We start from the raw sequence: 19893 nt of genomic DNA, 5'->3' as shown, positions 1-19893 counted from the left end.
TGGGTCATCCCAGTGCACTAGCTCCGAGCACCCTGTCTCATGCAACGAACCTGGACTGGCGATTCGTTTCACATATGATAATATACATGTTTCAATGTGATTCCCCCAAATCATCCCACCCTCGCCCTCTCCCACAGAGTCCAAAAGACTGTTCTATACATCTGTGTCTCTTTTCTGTCTCGCATATAGGGTCATCATTACCATCTTTCTAAATTCCATATATATGCGTTAGTATACTATATTGGTGTTTTTCTTCCTGGCTTACTTCATTCTGTATAATAGGCTCCAGTTTCATCCACCTCATTAGAACTGATTCAAATGAATTCTTTTTAATGGCTGAGTAATATTCCATTGTGTATACGTACCACATTTTCTTATCCATTTGTCTGCTGATGGACATCTAGGTTGCTTCCATGTCCTGGCTATTATAAACAGTGCTCCGATGAACATTGGGGTACACGTGTCTCTTTCAATTCTGGTTTCCTCGGTGTGTATGCCCAGCAGTGGGATTGCTGGGTCATATGGCAGTTCTATTTCCAGTTTTTTAAGGAATCTCCACACTGTTCTCCATAGTGGCTGTACTAGTTTGCATTCCCACCAACAGTGTAAGAGGGTTCCCTTTTCTCCACACCCTCTCCAGCACTTATTGTTTGTAGACTTTTGGATCGCAGCCATTCTAACTGGTGTGAAATGGTACCTCACTGTGGTTTTGATTTGCATTTCTCTGACAGTGATGTTGAGCATCTTTTCATCTGTATGTTAGCCATCTGTATGTCTTCTTTAGAGAAATGTCTGTTTAGTTCTTTGGCCCATTTTTTGATTGCGTTGTTCATTTTTCTGGAATTGATCTGCAGGAGTTGCTTATATATTTTTGAGATTAATTATTTGTCATTTGCTTCATTTGCTATTACTTTCTCCCATTCTGAAGGCTGTCTTTTCACCTTGTTTATAGTTTCCTTTGTTGTGCAAAAGCTTTTAAGTTTAATTAGGTCCCATTTTTGCTTTAATTTCCAATACTCTGGGAGGTGGGTCATAGAGGATCCTGCTGTGATTTATGTCGGAGAGTGTTTTGCCTATGTTCTCCTCTAGGAGTTTTATAGTTTCTGGTCTTACGTTTAGATCTTTAATCCATTTTGAGTTTGTTTTTGTGCATGGTGTTAGAAAGTGTTCTAGTTTCATTCTTTTACAAGTGGTTGACCAGTTTTCCCAGCACCATTTGTTAAAGAGATTTTCTTTTCTCCACTGTATATTCTTGTCTCCTTTGTCGAAGACAAGGTGTCCATAGGTGCGTGGATTTATCTCTGGGCTTTCTAATTTGTTCCATTGATATATATTTCTGTCTTTGTGCCAGTACCATACTGTCTTGATGACTGTGGCTTTGTAGTACAGCCTGAAGTCAGGCAGGTTGATTCCACCAGTTCCATTCTTCTTTCTCAAGATAGCTTTGGCTATTTGAGGTTTTTTGTATTTCCATACAAGTTGTGAAATTATTTGTTCCAGTTCTGTGAAAAATACCATTGGTAGCTTGATAGGGATTGCACTGAATCGATAGACTGCTTTGGGTAGTATACTCATTTTCACTATATTGATTCTTCCAATCCATGAACATGGTATATTTCTCCATCTATTAGTATCCTCTTTGATTTCTTTCATCAGTGTTTTATAGTTTTCTATATATAGGTCTTTTGTTTCTTTAGGTAGATATATTCCTAAGTATTTAATTATTTTCGTTGCAATGGTGAATGGAATTGTTTCCTTAATTTCTCTTTCTGTTTTCTCATTATTAGTGTATAGGAATGCAAGGGATTTCTGTGTGTTAAATTTTATATCCTGCAACTTTACTATATTCATTGATTAGCTCTAGTCATTTTCTGGTGGAGTCTTTAGGGTTTTCTATGTAGAGGATCATGTCATCTGCAAACAGTGAGAGTTTTACTTCCTCTTTTCCAATCTGGATTCCTTTTATTTCTTTTTCTGCTCTGATTGCTATGTTGAATAGCAGTGGTGAGAGTGGGCACTGTTGTCTTGTTCCTGACTTTAGGGGAAATGCTTTCAGTTTTTCACCATTGAGGATAATGTTTGCTGTGGGTTTGTCATATATAGCTTTTACTATGTTGAGGTATGTTCCTTCTATTCCTGCTTTCTGTAGGGTTTTTATCATAAATGGATGTTGAATTTTGCCAAAGGCTTTCTCTGCATCTATTGAGATAATCATATGGTTTTTATCTTTCAATTTGTTAATGTGGTGTATTACGTTGATTGATTTGCAGATATTGAAGAATCCTTGCATCCCTGGGATAAAGCCCACTTGGTCATGATGTATGATCTTTTTAATATGTTGTTGGATTCTGTTTGCTAGAATTTTGTTAAGGATTTTTGCATCTATGTTCATCAGTGATATTGGCCTGTAGTTTTCTTTTTCTGTGGCATCTTTGTCAGGTTTTGGTATTAGGGTGATGGTGGCCTCATAGAATGAGTTTGGAAGTTTACCTTCCTCTGCAATTTTCTGGAAGAGTTTGAGTAGGACAGGTGTTAGCTCTTCTCTAAATTTTTGGTAGAATTCAGCTGTGAAGCCGTCTGGACCTGGGCTTTTTTTTGCTGGAAGATTTGATTACAGTTTCAATTTCCGTGCTTGTGCCTGGTCTGCTAAGATTTTCTGTTTCTTCCTGGTTCAGTTTTGGAAAGTTGTACTTTTCTAAGAATTTGTCCATTTCTTCCAGGTTGTCCATTTTATTGGCATATAATTGCTGATAATAGTCTCTTATGATCCTTTGTATTTCTGTGTTGTCTGTTGTGGTCTCTCCATTTTCATTTCTAATTTTGTTGATCTGATTCTTCTCCCTTTGTTTCTTGATGAGTCTGGCTAATGGTTTGTCAATTTTATTTATCTTCTCAAAGAACCAGCTTTTGGCTTTGTTGATTTTTGCTATGGTCTCTTTTGTTTCTTTTGCATTTATTTCTGCCCTGATTTTTAAGATTTCTCCCCTATTAACCCTGGGGTTCTTCATTTCTTCCTTTTCTAGTTGCTTTAGGTGTAGAGTTGGGTTATTTATTTGACTTTTTTCTTGTTTCTTGAGGTAAGCCTGTATTGCTATGAACCTTCCCCTTAGCACTGCTTTTACAGTGTCCCAGACATGGAACAACAGACTGGTTCCAAATAGGAAAAGGAGTAGGTCAAGGCTGTATATTGTCACCCTGCTTATTGAACTTATATGCAGAGTACATCATGAGAAACACTGGGCTGGAGGAAGCACAGGCTGGAATCAAGATTGCCAGGAGAAAGATCAATAACCTCAGATACGCAGATGACACTACCCTTATGGCAGAAAGTGAAGAACTAGAGAGCCTCTTGATGAAAGTGAAAGAGGAGAGTAAAAAAGTTGACTTAAAACTCAATATTCAGAAAACTAAGATCATGGCATCTGGTCCCATCACTTCATGGCAAATAGATGGGGAAACAGTGGAAACAGTAGCTGATTTTAATTTTCTGGGCTCCAAAATCACTGCAGATGGTGACTGCAGCCATGAAATTAAAAGACGCTTATTCCTTGGAAGGAAAGTTATGACCAACCTAGACAGCATATTCAAAAGCAGAGACATTACTTTGCCAACAAAGGTCCGTCTAGTCAAGGCTATGGTTTTTCCAGTGTCATGTATGGATGTGAGAGTTGGACTATAAAGAAAGCTGAGCGCTGAAGAATTGATTATTTTGAACTGTGGGGTTGGAGAAGACTCTTGAGAGTCCCTTGGACTGTAAGGGGATCCAACCAGTCCATCCTAAAGGAGATCAGTCCTGGGAATTCATTGGAAGGACTGATGTTGAAGCTGAAACTCCAATACTTTGGCCACCTGATGCGGAGAGCTGACTCATTTGAAATGACCCTGATGCTGGGAAAGATTGAGGGCAGGAGGAGAAGGGGACGATGGAGGATGAGATGGTTGGATGGCATCACAGACTCAATGGATATGGGTTTGGGTGAACTCCAGGAGTTGGTGACGGACAGGGAGGCCTGGTGTGCTGTGGTTCATGGGGTCTCAAAGAGTTGGACACGACTGAGCAACTGAACTGAATAGGTTTTGGGTTGTTGTGTTTTCATTTTCATTCATTTCTACGCATATTTTGATTTCTTTTTTGATTTCTTCTGTGATTTGTTGGTTATTCAGCAGTGTGTTGTTCACCCATTCTTGATTAATGAGTAGAATATTAAACTTTTACAGGTTTTTCCTAAGAGGCCTTGGATAGTTTATAGGAATATTCTCCAAATACCGACATATTTTTTATCATTACATACAATTCAGTAAACCAATTAAGAAGTATAGGTGATTGTTTGGCATTCAATATTTTGGTGCTAGAGAAAAGGGGGCCAAAAGAAAAAAAAAGATATAATCCTAGTCCCCAAGATTTCAATCTTGTTGCACATAGGATGCTGGAAATACCTTAAACCAATACTGGAATTTATACTTTGCACTATAAACTTAACTGGCAAGTCTTCATTTCCAAGCCTGTATCAAACATTAATTTTTGATACTTGTTGATGCAAAATGCCTTTCACTCTCTAAACATAAATGTGTGATGTGTAACCTGGAATGCTTTGCTTTCTTAAGGAGAAGTCTTCTGTGAATGCTGTTAATGGAACTGGTGGTAGCAATTCACCGAATAGAAGGCATATTTCTAGCCTCAGGCAACTTGATAGTAAATGGTGACAAAGACATTAAATAAGTTCTTCATACACTTTCAAGATCCTTCCTAAACCACTGCTGGATGGTTTTCAAATCCCATCAGGAAGAGTGATCATTTCCTATATTGACTGTGCCCAATTTTTTTTTAGATGAACATAACCAGGGCAACATTATATGAACACTTTGATGAGTTCTCTACTATGGTCATTTAAATGGGTCATTTTATAGATGCTGTTTCTCTATTAAGTTAAATGAGAAACTTATGTTTCAGATATTGTACCCACTAGAAATACCATGACTCCACTAAGCGGCAACAATGTGTAAAATGTGGAGTACTCCAACTGTGAGGTTTATGAGATAGTCCAAGGCAATAAATACTCATTTGAAACTTATGTGATTTTCTACAGTAAATGTTATTGGAAACAATAATACTTTCAGGAAACTACAATTCTCGCTTTACACAATCCCATCTGTCTGTGCCCCTCTCTCTTCTGCAGCATATTTAGCACTGCAACCACCCATGGTCAGACCTATCTGATCTGCCTCACTGACAGTTATCAGTATATAACCTCCAACTTCACGACTCTGCAATGTCAGACTGGGGTTCCTAACTAGACTGTGAATTCCCAAAGGGCAACGATTATGCTACTTATGTCTTCTGATTCTCAAAAAGGTTTGTAGCAGTGGATAAATGAAAAAATAGCTGTTGACAGACTGCTGCCAGCCATTCTTTATTGTAAGTGACATGTGAAAGAAAAATACCTTAAGATTTTTTTTTTAAGTGCAGAAAGAATTCAGTTCAGACCAACTGGATGAAAACATCTTAATCTCTATCAAAGGACATTTTCATGTTCTAGCTAAGCTCATACAAGCACTGCTTTGCTGATCCAGATATTAAAAATTCTGGTTAAAATCAAGAGTCTTCTTTGAACAAGGTACTCTGACATAGCCTTGTCCATTTAGTAGGCAATCCCTGATCAAACCTATTATTTACTTAAAATATTGTTTGGAGAACTATAAATTGTTACTATATTTGATATAAATATCAAAGTATGAGTTGGTGATTCTTGGTGGAAGGGGAAAGCCTTTTGACAAGGAATTATTCTTCACTGTAGATACTAAACTCTTTGTTTTCATAGAGCCTTTGCCTCATCATTTTAATGAAATGCCAGCTCAGTAAATATTTTTTAAATAAGGCATTTGGAGAAGTCAAGGGTTAATAAAAGGGAAATGATGGAATTTAGAGGAATGAAACATTCTTGATTTGTCCAAGTAGGGGAGCACTGGGATACGAAATAAGAGATCAAACATACCTGTTACGCCTCAGGGGACACACAGGTACTATTTGTCTTTTATAGAGATTAAGGTCTTTTATGTGAGGGCAGGAATATTTAAAGCAGGACATGTTGAAATAAATTGAAAGGCAGTCATCAATAATAATCATTTCCATTTTCTGACCCAACTTCAATTCAAATTAAATGTTAAGTGAAAATTAACTAGTGAAAATAGCCAGTGAAAATCAGTAAGCAAACATATAGAACCAAGTTTTTAAGGTTTTTGGAATAAGAAAAACAGAAAGGTTAAGCTCTCATGGGCAAGTCGGGTTCTTCATCTATTAAACAAACAGCTAGACTAGATCGCTGAGCTCCAGCCCAGCTTCTTCCCTCTATCACCTCCCACCTCATGCCAGTATCTGTTCTCAAGTTCCCCACACTCACTTGCAGTTGATCTCAGGAAAATGAAATGTGGTTTTTCCTAATCAATACTTTTGTTGTTTTTGTTTAGTCACTAAGTCATGTCTTGACCCTTTTGGAACCCCATGGACTGTAGCATGTAAGGCTCATCTGTCCATGGGATTTCCCAGGCAAGAATACAGGAGTGGGTTGCCATTTCCGTCTCCAGGGGATCTGCCTGACCCAGGGATCGAACACACATCTCCTGATTGGCAGGTGGATTCTTTACAACTGTGCCACCTGGGAAGCCCAATCAATACTTTCAGTTCAGTCGCTCAGTTGTGTCCGACTCTTTGTGACCCCATGAATCGCAGCACCGCAGGCCTCCCTGTCCATCAGCAACTCCCGGAGTTTACTCAGACTCATGTCCTTTGAGTCGGTGATGCCATCCAGCCATCTCATCCTCTGTCGTCCCCTTCTCCTCCTGCCCCCAGTCCCTCCCAGCATCAGGGTCTTTTCCAATGAGTCAACTCTTCGCATGAAGTGGCCAAAGTATTGGAATTTCAGCCTTAGCCTCAGTCTTTCCAGTGAACACTCAGGACTGATCTCCTGTAGAATGGACTGGTTGGATCTCCTTGCAGTCCAAGGGACTCTCAAGAGTCTTCTCCAACACCACAGTTCAAAAGCATGAAATATCAATAACCTCAGATATGCAGATGACACCACCCTTATGGCAGAAAGTGAAGAGGAACTAAAGAGCCTTTTGATGAAAGTGAAAGTGGAGAGTGAAAAAGTTGGCCTAAAGCTCAACATTCAGAAAACTAAGGTCATGGCATCTGGTCCCATCACTTCATGGCAAACAGACGGGGAAACAGTGGAAACAGTGTCAGACTTTATTTTGGGGGGCTCCAAAATCACTGCAGATGGTGACTGTAGCCATGAAATTAAAAGACGCTCACTCCTTGGAAGGAAGGTTATGACCAACCTCGATAGCATATTGAAAAGCAGAGACATTACTTTGCCAACAAAGGTCCGTCTAGTCAAGGCTATGGTTTTTCTAATGGTCGTGTATGGATGTGAGAGTTGGACTGTGAAGAAAGCTGAGACCTACTATATAAGTTAACAAAAGTTCATTCTTACCAGATTTGCAACTGTCTACTAAATCATCTTCCAGGATAACCTGCATCGATCGTGGAATACTTCCAACAGATAGCCTTTGAACCTAGCAAGGAAAAGAAAGCGGATACTGAGTACATGTAGATATATACTAAATATTCAGAAGCCTAGCAGTTCTTGACATTACTGTCTGTTTCTCTGGTATTATCATGCAATTTAATTATGATGGGGATTTAGGGAATTTTCTTGAAACTTGTGCCTACTATCAGTTGAAGAATTTACTAAAACTAAACTAAAATAAAAACATCCAGATAGAAATAGCTCAAAGTATAATCAACCTGGTGGGTGGTCAAAATAAAACATGCTCCAGCTACTAAACACAATAATAAAGTTACTTAACCAGAAAAGAGAGGCAGTTCTACCCTGATCTCTATTCATAAGACCTGGGACAAATCACTCAGTTCCTTTGATTATTCGTTAGTAAGAGAACTCTAGCTTTATTCTTATTATATGTGTGCCTCATTACTTCCTTTATAGAAGACTAATCTCTCAGGTTCCCTTGCAGCTAAGTGTGGTCATATGACTAAGTTCTGACCAATGAGACACAAGCAAACTTGTTGCAGAAGACTTTGAGGGAGACAGCTTAAATGGATATTTGGTTTAGATGACAGGTGCTTTTGCTTCCTTTTTCCTATTCCTTGACTGGGATACAGATGTTACAGAATTGTAGCCACCATCCTGAACCACTGACCACCATAAGAATAGAAGCCATTTATTAAGAATGGTGTAGAAAGACAGAAGGGGTCTGAGTCTTTGACACTGAATAAAGCCTTTGTGTTTAAGTTGCAAGTAAAGGAAACTAAGGCTCATGCACACATGTTTAAAATGTTTATGTATACCTCATTTGGCACAGCATGTAAATTGTACCTAAACCCTAAATCCTGCCCACTCCGGTGTTTAACCACCAACTAAATCCATTTAATTTTTTCCTATCACTTAGGTAAACTTCTTAAAAATTCACTTTTTCAATTTAAAATAATTATTAAGTCACTTCATAACCTTCCTGCCAATGCTCACTATAAAAAGATGACCATTTTATGTCTCTAAATTCTATACCCTATGAGAAAAAAATGTCATGCTTGATCTTATACTAGGTGATGACGCAAGTTCCACATATAATCTGTTACATGTTCCCGAGTCCTGGCAGTTTACTCAAAGCTGAAAAACACTTCTTCAAATTTATTTTTCTCATGTATTTGATCATTTACCTGTTCCTGAATTTTGATTTCCTGATAATCTCTACACCTGGTTGGAGATGACAAGTCTGAGAGGCAAGTGAATTTTGAAGAATCACAGTTCTCCAAGCTGGGACATGAGGATGGCCGGAAGAAAGTATAATACTGCTCAAAGTCAGCCTGGACCACAAATACATGCTTGCACTTGTTACACATGTAATCCCGCTCAAACTCCAGGATCTTCACCAGACTTGTTCGAATTACTGTCCCCGTGACAGACAAGAAGTGTCCCACATCCTTGGTTTTAGGGATGTGCTCCCTCACCAGCTCAGGACAAACAGGCAATCCTGATGGAGAAACAAAACAAAAACACATCAACTTATATCTTGAGATATGATTCCATGCAATATATTTTTCTCGTATTTCCTAAAGGAGTATAATTTCAGGAAAAAAGAAAAAACTTCTGTGTTTTACTTAAGAAAAAGGTCAAATCAACTCAATTAAGAAAACAGAAAAGACACAACAGTCAGAATGGCCATCATCAAAAAGTCTACAAATGATAAATGCTGGAGAGGGTACGGAGAGAAGAAAACCCTCCTACACTATTGATGGTGACGTAAATTGGCAGAGTCACTATGGAGAACAGTATGGAGATTCCTTAAAAAACTAAAAATACAACTTCCATATGTTCCAGAAATCCCATTCCTGGGAGAAAAACATGGTTGGCAAGAATACATGCATCCCAATGTAAACTGCAGTGCTGTTTACAACAGCCAAGACATGGAAGCAACCTAAATATCCATCGACAGAGGAATGGATAAAAAAGATGTAGTACATATATACAATGGGATATTACTCAGCCATTAAAAAGAATGAAATAATGCCATTTGCAGCAATATGAATGGACCTAGAGACTGTCATACGGAGTGAAGGAAGTCAGACAGGAGGAGAAATATCATATGATATCCCTTATATGTGAAATCTAAAAAGAAATGATACAAATGAATTTACTTACAGAAGAGTAAGAAAGTAAGAAAGAGACTCACAGACTCAGAGAACAAACCTATAGTTGCCATGGGAGTACAGGGAAGGATGAGAGGAAGGGTTAGGGAGTTTGGGATAGACAGATACACAGTGCCATATTTAAAATAGATAATCAACAAAGACCTACTGTATAGCACATGGAAATTTGCTCAATGTTATGTGGCAACCTGGTTGAAAGCGGAGTTTGAGGGAGAGTGGATACATGTATATGTATGGCTGAGTCCCTTTGTTGATAGTTTCCCTGAAACTATCACAACATTGTTAATTGGCTATACCTCAGTATAAAAAAAAAAGAATAAGATGCAGCACATATACTTTAATACAATGGAATATTACTCAGCCATTAAATGAAATAAAGCCATTTACAACAACATGGATGAACCTGGAGATTATCATAGTAAGTGAAATAAGTCAGATAGAGGAAGACAAATATCATATGATACTGCTTACATGTGAAATCGAAAAACCAACAAAATGATGCACACACTACTGTATTTAAAATAGATAACCAGTAAGGACCCACTGCATAGCACAGGGAACTCTGCTCAATATTCTGTAATAACCTAAATGGGAAAAGAACTAGAAAAAGAACAGATAATGTGTATGTGTAATTGAATCGCTCTGTTGTATGGCTGAAACTAACACAACATTGTTAATCAACTATGCTCCAATATATAATAAAATTTTTTTAAAAAATAGAAAAGAATTATTCCAAATAACAATTGTCAGTGGACTCTCTTTAAAAGTATGGATGATAAAATAACCTGGATTTTAAAAAGAACTGATCCTCTTAAGAGGGCTATCTGTTAAGTAGAATGTAAATACAGTATATTACATTCTATCTCAGTAAAAATGTAAATAGAGTATATAAATTTAACCTTACTCAATGACAAATACACTGCCACACACCACACATAAAATCAATTGATGACTCTGATAACAATTGTGGTTCTGATAACCACAAAGCTAAGTGATAAAGAAATGGCAGTGGAATGACCAAAGGCTAGTGCTTTCTCTAGTTAGGTTTAGGATTTATTAATACATAAATCTGACAGTGTTTTCAAGCCTTGTAACTTGCCCTCTCTAGTCTTGCCTTTCTCATGACTTCCAATCTCCTAGTCCAGACAAAAAGCGTGAATATCTGCAAATCATGGTACCTCTGCAGCTTTCCTACGCTACTTTGGAGAACTCTCCCCAGTTCACTCAGCAAGTTAGAGTACATTCAGATTTACCCTTCTGCAAGAAAACCTAAGTCGAGGCTAGCACCCTCACACGTACAAAAATAGAAGCGCTAAACAAAATGGTAAAATGAATGCACTAATGCATAGAAGATGTCCTTTATATCTGGAGGAAACTTCTGCCAGGAAGAGTGTAAAAGAAGGTACTCCTGGAGTCCAGAGACACCTTCCTTTCCTTGCAAGTGATGATCTAGCCCTGGGCATGCTGGGTCATGACAAGACTATGCAATACTGGTTTTACTTCGATCAGCATGAGGAATTGTGCTAGAGAGATATTCCACACTCAGGAAGAAAGCAGGTGGGAGGTGAAGAGTTTTAGCCTCAACCACAAGGGTCCCTCCCTCTTATGCTCACCAACCCTCTCTGTGTTCCTCCTGCAGTGCCAGGGTGAGTGAATTCCCTGCTGTCCAGACCGCCAAGGGGCCTGTGGCTAAATGCAATTATAGCATCTCTAATGAAAAAAACTAAGTAAACAATTACAACCGACTTTTCTAAGAAAATCAGCTTTTCATAATCTTCTACACTTTAACAATACAGGACAATATGACATCTTAATGTTATCTCACTGAATGGAATCATGTATGTGATACATGTGAAAATAAACTTTTTTTTTTAGAATCAAACAAATTAGTCTGGAACATGATATTACCATTAAGTGATTTATTTTTTATTCTAAAGTAACTGCATTATTTTAAGAAAAGGGTAGTAGAGGTGAGTATATTTTTGGATCTTCACACTGTTTCATATTATTGCAATTTTTAAGCAAATTTATAATATGAAGATAGAGCTAAAAGTAACAGCAAAACTGACCACAAAAATCAAAACCTTAGAACTAAAAAAGAGTAAGGGATGATAGAAATGTCAATTTATTTTAATCTTTTTGTCTTACTATATGTTACTAAGTGTATTCTTCAACTTGTCCCAGTAAAGCAGCAGGTACATCAGAAATTAAGCCATCATTAACACTAAACAACAAAAACTCTATCATTCTCTGACTCATTTAACGAGAGAAATTAAATTATTACTTAAAACAGAGACACATCCAGATCTGTGTTAGAGGTTATGTCCAGATCAATTACTTCAGGAGAAGGCAATGGCATCCCACTCCAGTACTCTTGCCTGGAAAATGGAGGAGCCTGGGGGGCTGCAGTCCATGGGGTCGCCAAGAGTCGGACACTACTGAGCGACTTCACTTTCACTTTCATGCATTGGAGAAGGAAATGGCAACCCACTCCAGTGTTCTTGCCTGGAGAATCCCAGGGACGGGGGAGCCTGGTGGCTGCCGTCTATGGGGTTGCACAGAGTCAGACACAACTGAAGCGACTTAGCAGCAGCAACTTAGCAGCAATTACTTCAAGCCCGTGGTTGCCGGCAGGCAGTCCCTGGAAATCAGCATCAGCCTCAGAGCTTTCGAGAAATGCAGATTCTTGGACAAGAGGTCAGATCTCTTCCATGAATAACTCTGGGGGTGGGGCCCAGCAATCAGCACTTTAACAAGTCCTACAGGTGATTCTGATGCCCATTAATGTTTGAGAAACACTACTTGAAATAACATGTGAGGGGCTTCCCTGAGGGCTCACTGGTAAGGAATCTGCCTGCCAATGCAGGAGACATGAGTTCGATCCCTGATCCTAGAGGATACCACCTGCCAGGGAGCAACTTAAGCCTACGCGCCACAACTACTGAGCCTGTGTTCTAGAGCCCGTGCTCCACAAGAGAAGCCACTGCAGTGGGAAGCCTGCGCAACACAGCTGCAGAGTCGCAGCCACTCTCTGCAACTAGAGAAAAGCCTGCACAGCTTCGAAGACCCAGGACAGCCAAAAATAAATAAATAAAGAATGTTTTAAAAAAACCCATGTGAGTGCTATTTTTTTTCTCACTTACTTTGATGCTGTTTATTTGAATACCTTTCATCAAAACCACTGCGAATAGCAAGTAAATTTTCTGTGTCTATGCTCAGTCACTCAGTCGTGTCTGACTGTTTGTGACCCCATGGACTGCAGCCTGCCAGGCTCCTCTGCCCATGGAGTTTTCCAGGCAAGGATACTGGAGTAGGTTGCCATTTCCTACTCTAGGGGATGTTCCCGATCCAGGAATCAAGCTTGCGTCTCTTGCACTGGCAGGCGATTCTTTACCACTGCACCACCTGGGAAGCCCAAGTAAACTTCAGACCAATAACAATCCCAGAAGACAAAGAGCAATGCATATTCTAGAAAAACAAGCCAGAAAAACGTGTTATGTTCCTAAGGAGACAGAGCCACAGAGACATCCTGTGTGTGTGTGTTCAGTCACTCAGTCGTATCCAACTCTATGAGACCCCGTGGATGGTAGCCCACCAGACTCCTCTGTCCCTGGGATTTACACCTGGTGAGAATACTAGAGTGGGTTGCCATTTCCTCCTCCAGGGAATCTTCCAGACCCAGAGATCGAACCCATGTTTCCCACATCTCCTGCATTGGCAGGTGGATTCTCTACCACTGAGCCACTGGGGAAGCCCACAGAGGCATCCTGGGTTTTACTAATTCAATGCCCTGCCTGAGTCCAAAATGGAGGTGCAATATACCTAAAACCAGACCATTCCCACTCCTGGTTCATTCTGCCTGGGACACCCGCATCCCTCCCTGATCTCATCTTCTAGTCTAGAATCCTTGGGTGAATCATCTAGGACAATTCACTCCCTGCTCAGCGAGCTAATATATCTTCTAAATATCTTCAGTGACACATGTGTCACATAAGTAAAAGATGCCAGTGAGTGCCTTTACAATTATGTTCAATACGTACATATGCATGGATCTGTGGGCATACATACATAAATTGGGAAATAAATTTGACTATACAGCTGTCTCCCTTATAGCCTTGAAGCTCTTTAGATGAGGGACTATACCATGTGCATTTTGGTTTCCCAAGGGTCTAGCAAATCCCCACATGGGATATGTTTGTAGAATGATGTTATTTTGGTAGTAATATAATTCGCAAGTCACTTTCTCAGAGGATAATGAAGAAACGGGCTAAATTCACCTGAAACCAATAGGATCACTTAGGCAGACAGAATTTTAGTATTTAAACTGAGCATTGAAAAGTGTCTAAACATAAAGACAGCCTAAAGTCATTTCTTAAATACCATTTCAATAACATCAACTAAAGTCCCTTTTAACAACCATTCTGAAACCTCATAAGAACAGAACATTTTTTCTTGATCCTAGCAAGATATTACCTAGTATCTGATACATAAAGATTAATAATATTCATAATTTTATTCCAGTAAGTGTAACTGCAGATACTATTTTTTCACCTAAATCAAGTATCTGGTATTTTTTTGAATTTTAATTTATCTCCAAGGAATTCTATAGGGACTCCTAATCTTTCTGAAATCACAGCATTCATTTTTGGGTTTTTTTTTTTTTCCTTTTTTTTTGGCCAGGCAGCATTTGGGATCTTAGTTCCCTGACCAGGGATCGAACCTGCATCCCCTGTATTGGAAGCACAGAGTCTTAACCACTGGACCACTCGGGAAGTCCCACAGCAATCGATTTTGTTATTTATAAATCCCCATCTTTCTGAAATGTAGTAAATACTTATTTTCAAACAAAATGGCACATCTGTTCTCTAATCCTAGATTGCAGGAATTCAAAGACATAGCTTTAACACTACAAGTTGCTAATTGCTCCACTGCAATTTCTTTAAACTTAAGAGGCTTTGTCTGTTATTCATTCCAAAAAAGTTACTGAGGGCCTGATAGGTGCCCAGCACAATGCTAATCTTGATATATAAAAATAATGAATTTTATCACTGGGTAGCATCTACCAAATTTTCTTATTCTTTGAATTACCTATACTTTTATTGTCAGTAGTCACCAAAGCTCAGAAAGCTGTATTAGTTTTATACACACATACATATGTGTATACATGCACACAAATATTCTCCCTCCTCTCAGTTGGTATGGCTAGTAGCCAGCCTAGCCTTCCAAATATCCAGAGAAACAGTATAGAATCATGATTCTTCTCCAAAAGTGACCATCAATTACACAATGGATATGTTTTTAAGTATGGTGGCTTAGTTGCTAAATTGTGTCTGACTCTTGTGACCCCGTAGACAGGAGCCCTCCAGGCTTCTCTATCCATGGGATTTTCCCAAGCAGGAATACTGGAGTGAGTTGCCATTTCCTTCTCTAGGGGAATCTTTCTGACCTGGAGATGAAACCTGGGTCTTCTGCATTGCAGGTTGATTCTTTACTATCTGAGTCACCTGGAAAGCCCATTTTAAGTATAAAAATCTATTATTAGTGCTTGAACTAAATATATGTTGGGATTTCTCAAAATCTTCTTAAAAAACAATATGGCAGTAAAATTCACCTGATATCCTGGCATGAAGATTCTGCTTCATGGAGAGACCTTCAGGTTGAGAAAGGGACTGGAGAATCGTCAAGGCTGATCTTCTCAGTGCATTATCAAAAATAGTTAGCACTTCATTAGGGAAGGCATTGAAATATTCCCCAATTTCCATGTTGGTCTCAAAAAGGGTCATGGCATTAACCACAACTGGGTAATGAGCATCTTCATCTCTTTCCTTCAAGATGAGAAGTATGTCGTTCTTATGGTACTCCGAAACATAGGACTCAAACGCTTGACCAACCAATGTAACTTGATCGCTATTCATCTTGATCTAGGTAACTAAAGAAAGAGAAAGGACTGTGTTATACCTTTGCTTTTCTAGACTTATATACTAGTTTACAAAAAAGACTGTTTGGCTGTAAATCATTCTGACTTTGCGCCAGACTCTAATTTGATCTGAATTATCTGTTATAGTCACTTGCCTGGAAAATTCCATGGACAGAGGATCCTGGTGGACTACAGTCCGTGGTGTCACAAAGAGTTGGACATGACTTAGCGACTGAGCACGATTATTAAGCACATAAAATCTTAAATGCCAGTCTTTTGGTTTAAGTTCCTCCTAGTAGAGTTCTTTGCAAGCATCCTGGTTCCAGGTTTTATTCACATAAAAAACATTTTTCTCTCTCTCCCTGGCAAACCTAGTCTCACACACACACACACACACACACACACACACACTCATTTGTATTCTGCTACATACTACTATTCAGACCGGTAGCAATTCTGACTTAAGGAGTTAATAAATTGGCTTTAGAAATTTACATTTGGAGGTGAAAGTGTTCCTCTTTTCTTTTTCTAACCTCGGAAAACTATTGTTGTTTTAGTCTTTAAGTCATGTCTGACTTTTTGAGACTCCATGGACTGTAGCCCATCAGGCTCCTCTGTCCCTGGGATTTTCCAAGCAAGAATACTGGAGTGGGTTGCCATTTCCTTCTCCAAGGGATCTTCCCAACCTAGGGATCAAACCCAAGTTTTCCATGTCTCCTGCATTGGCAGGTGGATTCTTAACCACTGAGCCTCCTAGGAAGCTCCACACTAGAAATCAGCTGGAAAAAATGGCTTCTTAAAAATAATTTTACTTCTTAGCCACTTTGTTCTTTCAGTGCTTATGACTGGAAGGGGTTCAGCTGGCTTCAGCAAAAATAGTTGTGAAAAGTATAAAAAAAAAAACTAGGAAATTAAATTGAGGAAAGGAAACTGTCTCTAAATAGAAATCACTATGATTAAAAGTAAATATATTACATTTTAATTTATATCTACAGATTAAAAAGGGCCTGCTGCTATTCTATTTTCATGAATATATGTAGATAACATGTACAAGGCACTATTCTGGGAAATGAAAAAAGCACAATAAAAGGTCCTCTATGCCTCAGATAACCAAAGAACAGATCAAATGAAGTGATGTTCTAACAGTGGTAAAAATGCAATACAAATGGGAGCACAAAAGAGACAAGAATTAAATATAAATGGAGTGACAACCCCAGACGTGCCAAAGGACAGTTACAAATAAACTGCCTAAATTGATCATTTAAGAAATTCACATTTGGTTTGGAAACAGACCACTGGAGGACAAATGTCCTTTGACTTATTTCATTCAATCAACATCTGTTGTTCTAGAAATAGATGAAAGAAGACTGTTATGACATTCACGGTTTAGCATCCTAAATATGTGTTACACGTGCTACTAGCAATATTTTGCTTTCTCTGGGAAGCTACTCGAAGGTATGAAAGGAGTAAGGGGTAGTATACCACAGTTATGTCAAGAATCCTGACACTTACAGGATGCCAATGTGAGATTAAGAGATGTATAGGCCACTACACTGATAAGTATTTTGTGTGGGTTAGGTACACATTCAGCTAAGGGTAAAGAAGAAGAAAAAGCACTTGGGAAAGAACAACTAATCATACAGTATTTTCATCATTTGGCCTTTGCTGGAAAAACAAAACAAAACAAAACTGGGACTCTTAGAGTGGCTATAAGATAAGGTCTCAGTTCAGTTCAGTCTCTCAGTCGTGTCCAGACTCTTTGCAACCCCACAGACTGCAGCATGCCAGGCTTCCCTGTCCATCACCAACTCCAGGAGCTTGCTCAAACTCATGTCCATCGAATCAGTGATGCCATCCAACCATCTCATCCTCTGTTGTCCCTTTAGATAACCTCTAAGATTCTATAAATGCATATTAAATTTGGAGCCAAAAACTTAGCAACTTAAAAGGCAGTTCCACATAAGGCTGGAAGGGGGTAGTCTCAGAATTCATGGTTCATATTAAGATCAGTTTAAATTTCGCCTAGTCTTTTTGAAACAGCATCACTAAAAAAAAAGCATTCACTTTCAATATCTGGGCACAACTGACTGAGCAGCTTGCTAACCCTAGAAACATGCTCACCCATACTTGAGCAGCGTTTTACAACTTTCAAGTTCCTTTTCCTTTTTCTTATGGAATATTTGAAGACAAATAAAGCCAGGTTGTGCTACTTTATTCTCTTAAGTAAATCGCCAACAAGAAAAACCCAGGAGGATGCATAAGCTGTAACTTCCAGCTGGGTCCCTGGGAATCACAGCCCGCACACCCGCCGCACCGCCCCTCCGGGGGCCACGCCCCTGCACCCTAAGATCCGCCCTCTTTGGCACCGCCCCCTTCCCGCCCCCCAGCTTCAGCTCTCCGCCTCCTCCCCGCGGGCGCTCCGCAAACGTGGAGCCAACTTGTGCCCGGAGAACAGCTTTCCACACTTCCGTCTCTGGACACTGCCCGTGCCCGACAACAACACTTCCTAGGCTCGGCTGCGGGCAGCCGCGTCGCCGGCCCAGGCCCGAAGTTGAATAGTTTTGGAATTAACCAGGTGTGGGCAAGACTTGGGACGCACTGCGGGAGAAATAAAGAATGGTGAAACGAAGCTGCGGCTTTCACTTACTGGCGGTTACGCGGTGTCAGAAGTCACCGGGGGCTGCTCCCGACGCTGAGGGACACGAAGGGCTCAGGCCAGGCGGCGGGGTAGTGCGCGGGGCCCGCGAGGCGGGAGGAGGCCCCGGGTGGAGGCGGGGCGGGTGGCGCGCGCGGGGCCGCTGGAGGCGCCGTCGGCCCCGGGGACGCGCAGGCACCCGCGGGTCCGCCTGGCGCCCGGGCGAGATAGGCGCCACGCGGGCGGCTTGATCGGGCCCGCGCTCCCGAGGGACGCCGGGCCGCGCACTGCCTCAAGTTGGCGGTTCAGGTGCCTCTTCCGGGTGGAGGAGCGGGCGAGCGGGCGCGCGCCCCGCGGAGCGCTGCCGGACGAGAGAGGCGGGGCGGGGCGGGGCTGGATGGGAGGAGCGAGGCGGGTCCCGGCCAGGGCGCCAGGAGCCCCGGGGCGGGCTAGACTGAGCGGTAGGCGGTGGCTCTTAGGTTTTGCACGCGCTGGGCTTTCCTTCTTGTCTTAAGACCTCTGCCAGACCCAAAGCCGCCAAGATTTTTCTGTTTTCTTCCACAAGTTTTAGAATGAAGGTTTTAAGTTTAGGTTTATGATTAATTTTGAGCTGATTTTTGGATATGCTGCAAAATACGGATTTTTTTTTTTGCGAAATATGGATCTTGGGATAACTTTATTAATAGAAATCTACTACTATTAAAAGAGCTATATTTTTTCCACTGAATAGCCTTTGGACTTACCTCCAATGTCAGTTGTCCTTATATGCGGGTCTAAGACTTAATATTCTGTTCCCCGATGTATTTGTCTAGCTTTATAAAAATACGGTCATAAACAGGGTCATTTGAAAAGACCCTGATGTTGGGACAGATTGAAGGCGGGAGAAGGGGACGACAGAAGATATGATGGTTGGATGGCATCACCAAATCAATGGATGTGAGTTTGCGTAAACTCCGGGAGCTGGCGTAAACTCAGGGAGCTGGCGATGGACAAGGGAGGCCTGGCGTGCTGCAGTGCATGGGGTCTCAAACAGCTGGACACGACTGAGCAACTGAACTGAACTGATAAAAACACGAGGTTGTCTTAATTACTGTAACTATAATGAGTCGTGAAATCGGGTAGATCGTTTGGCCTCTAGTTTTGTTCTTTTTCAAAGTTGTTAGGGCTCTTCTGTTCCAAATGAATTTTAAAGCCAGCCTGTTGTTTTCTGTGAAAAAGCTGCAATTTTTATTGGGGTTGCATAGAATCTGTCGGAGAAGGCAACGGCACCCCACTCCATAACTTTTGCCTAGAAAATCCCATGGATAGAGGAGCCTGGTAGGCTGCAGTCCATGGGGTTTCGAAGAGTCGGACACGACTGAGCAACTTCACTTTCACTTTTCACTTTCATGCATTGGAGAAGGAAATGGCAACCCACTCCAGTGTTCTTGCCTGGAGAATCCCAGGGACGGGGAAGCCTGGTGGGCTGCCGTCTCTGGGGTCGCACAGAGTTGGACACGACTGAAGCGACTTAGCAGCAGCAGCAGAATCTGTAGGTCAGTTTGGGAAGAATCTATTTGTTATTAGTATTTTATGACCCTTGAATAAAGTAAACCTCCCGCTCTATGTAGGGGT

General features: G+C 40.5%; 1 protein-coding gene across 5 annotated transcripts in view; it reads right to left on the bottom strand.

Moving 5' to 3' along the window:
- MCM9 (minichromosome maintenance 9 homologous recombination repair factor) overlaps nt 1-18603 on the bottom strand; it is a 109675-nt gene extending 91072 nt beyond the window's left edge. For 4 of the 5 annotated variants that reach the window (XM_086317125.1, XM_086317119.1, XM_086317126.1 and 1 more), the window contains exons 1-4: nt 18292-18603; nt 15339-15656; nt 8738-9051; nt 7494-7575 (exon numbers count right to left, since the gene is read on the bottom strand). In XM_086317125.1, the coding sequence (XP_086173251.1) occupies nt 7494-7575; nt 8738-9051; nt 15339-15642 (700 nt within the window). In that variant the 5' untranslated portion in view covers nt 15643-15656; nt 18292-18603. The remainder of the gene's footprint in view (nt 1-7493; nt 7576-8737; nt 9052-15338; nt 15657-18291) is intronic. The other variant, XM_086317120.1, reaches the window with a different exon arrangement.
- Nucleotides 18604-19893: the final 1290 nt, after the last annotated feature.

This window comes from Bos grunniens, chromosome 9 (assembly GCF_055505025.1).
Source record: "Bos grunniens cultivar Pamir isolate PY7600 chromosome 9, Bosgru_T2T1.0, whole genome shotgun sequence".
Taxonomy (NCBI): Eukaryota; Metazoa; Chordata; class Mammalia; order Artiodactyla; family Bovidae; genus Bos; species Bos grunniens.
The sequence above is the reverse complement of the archived record's forward strand: the minus strand, read 5'-3'. Positions and strand labels throughout refer to the sequence as shown.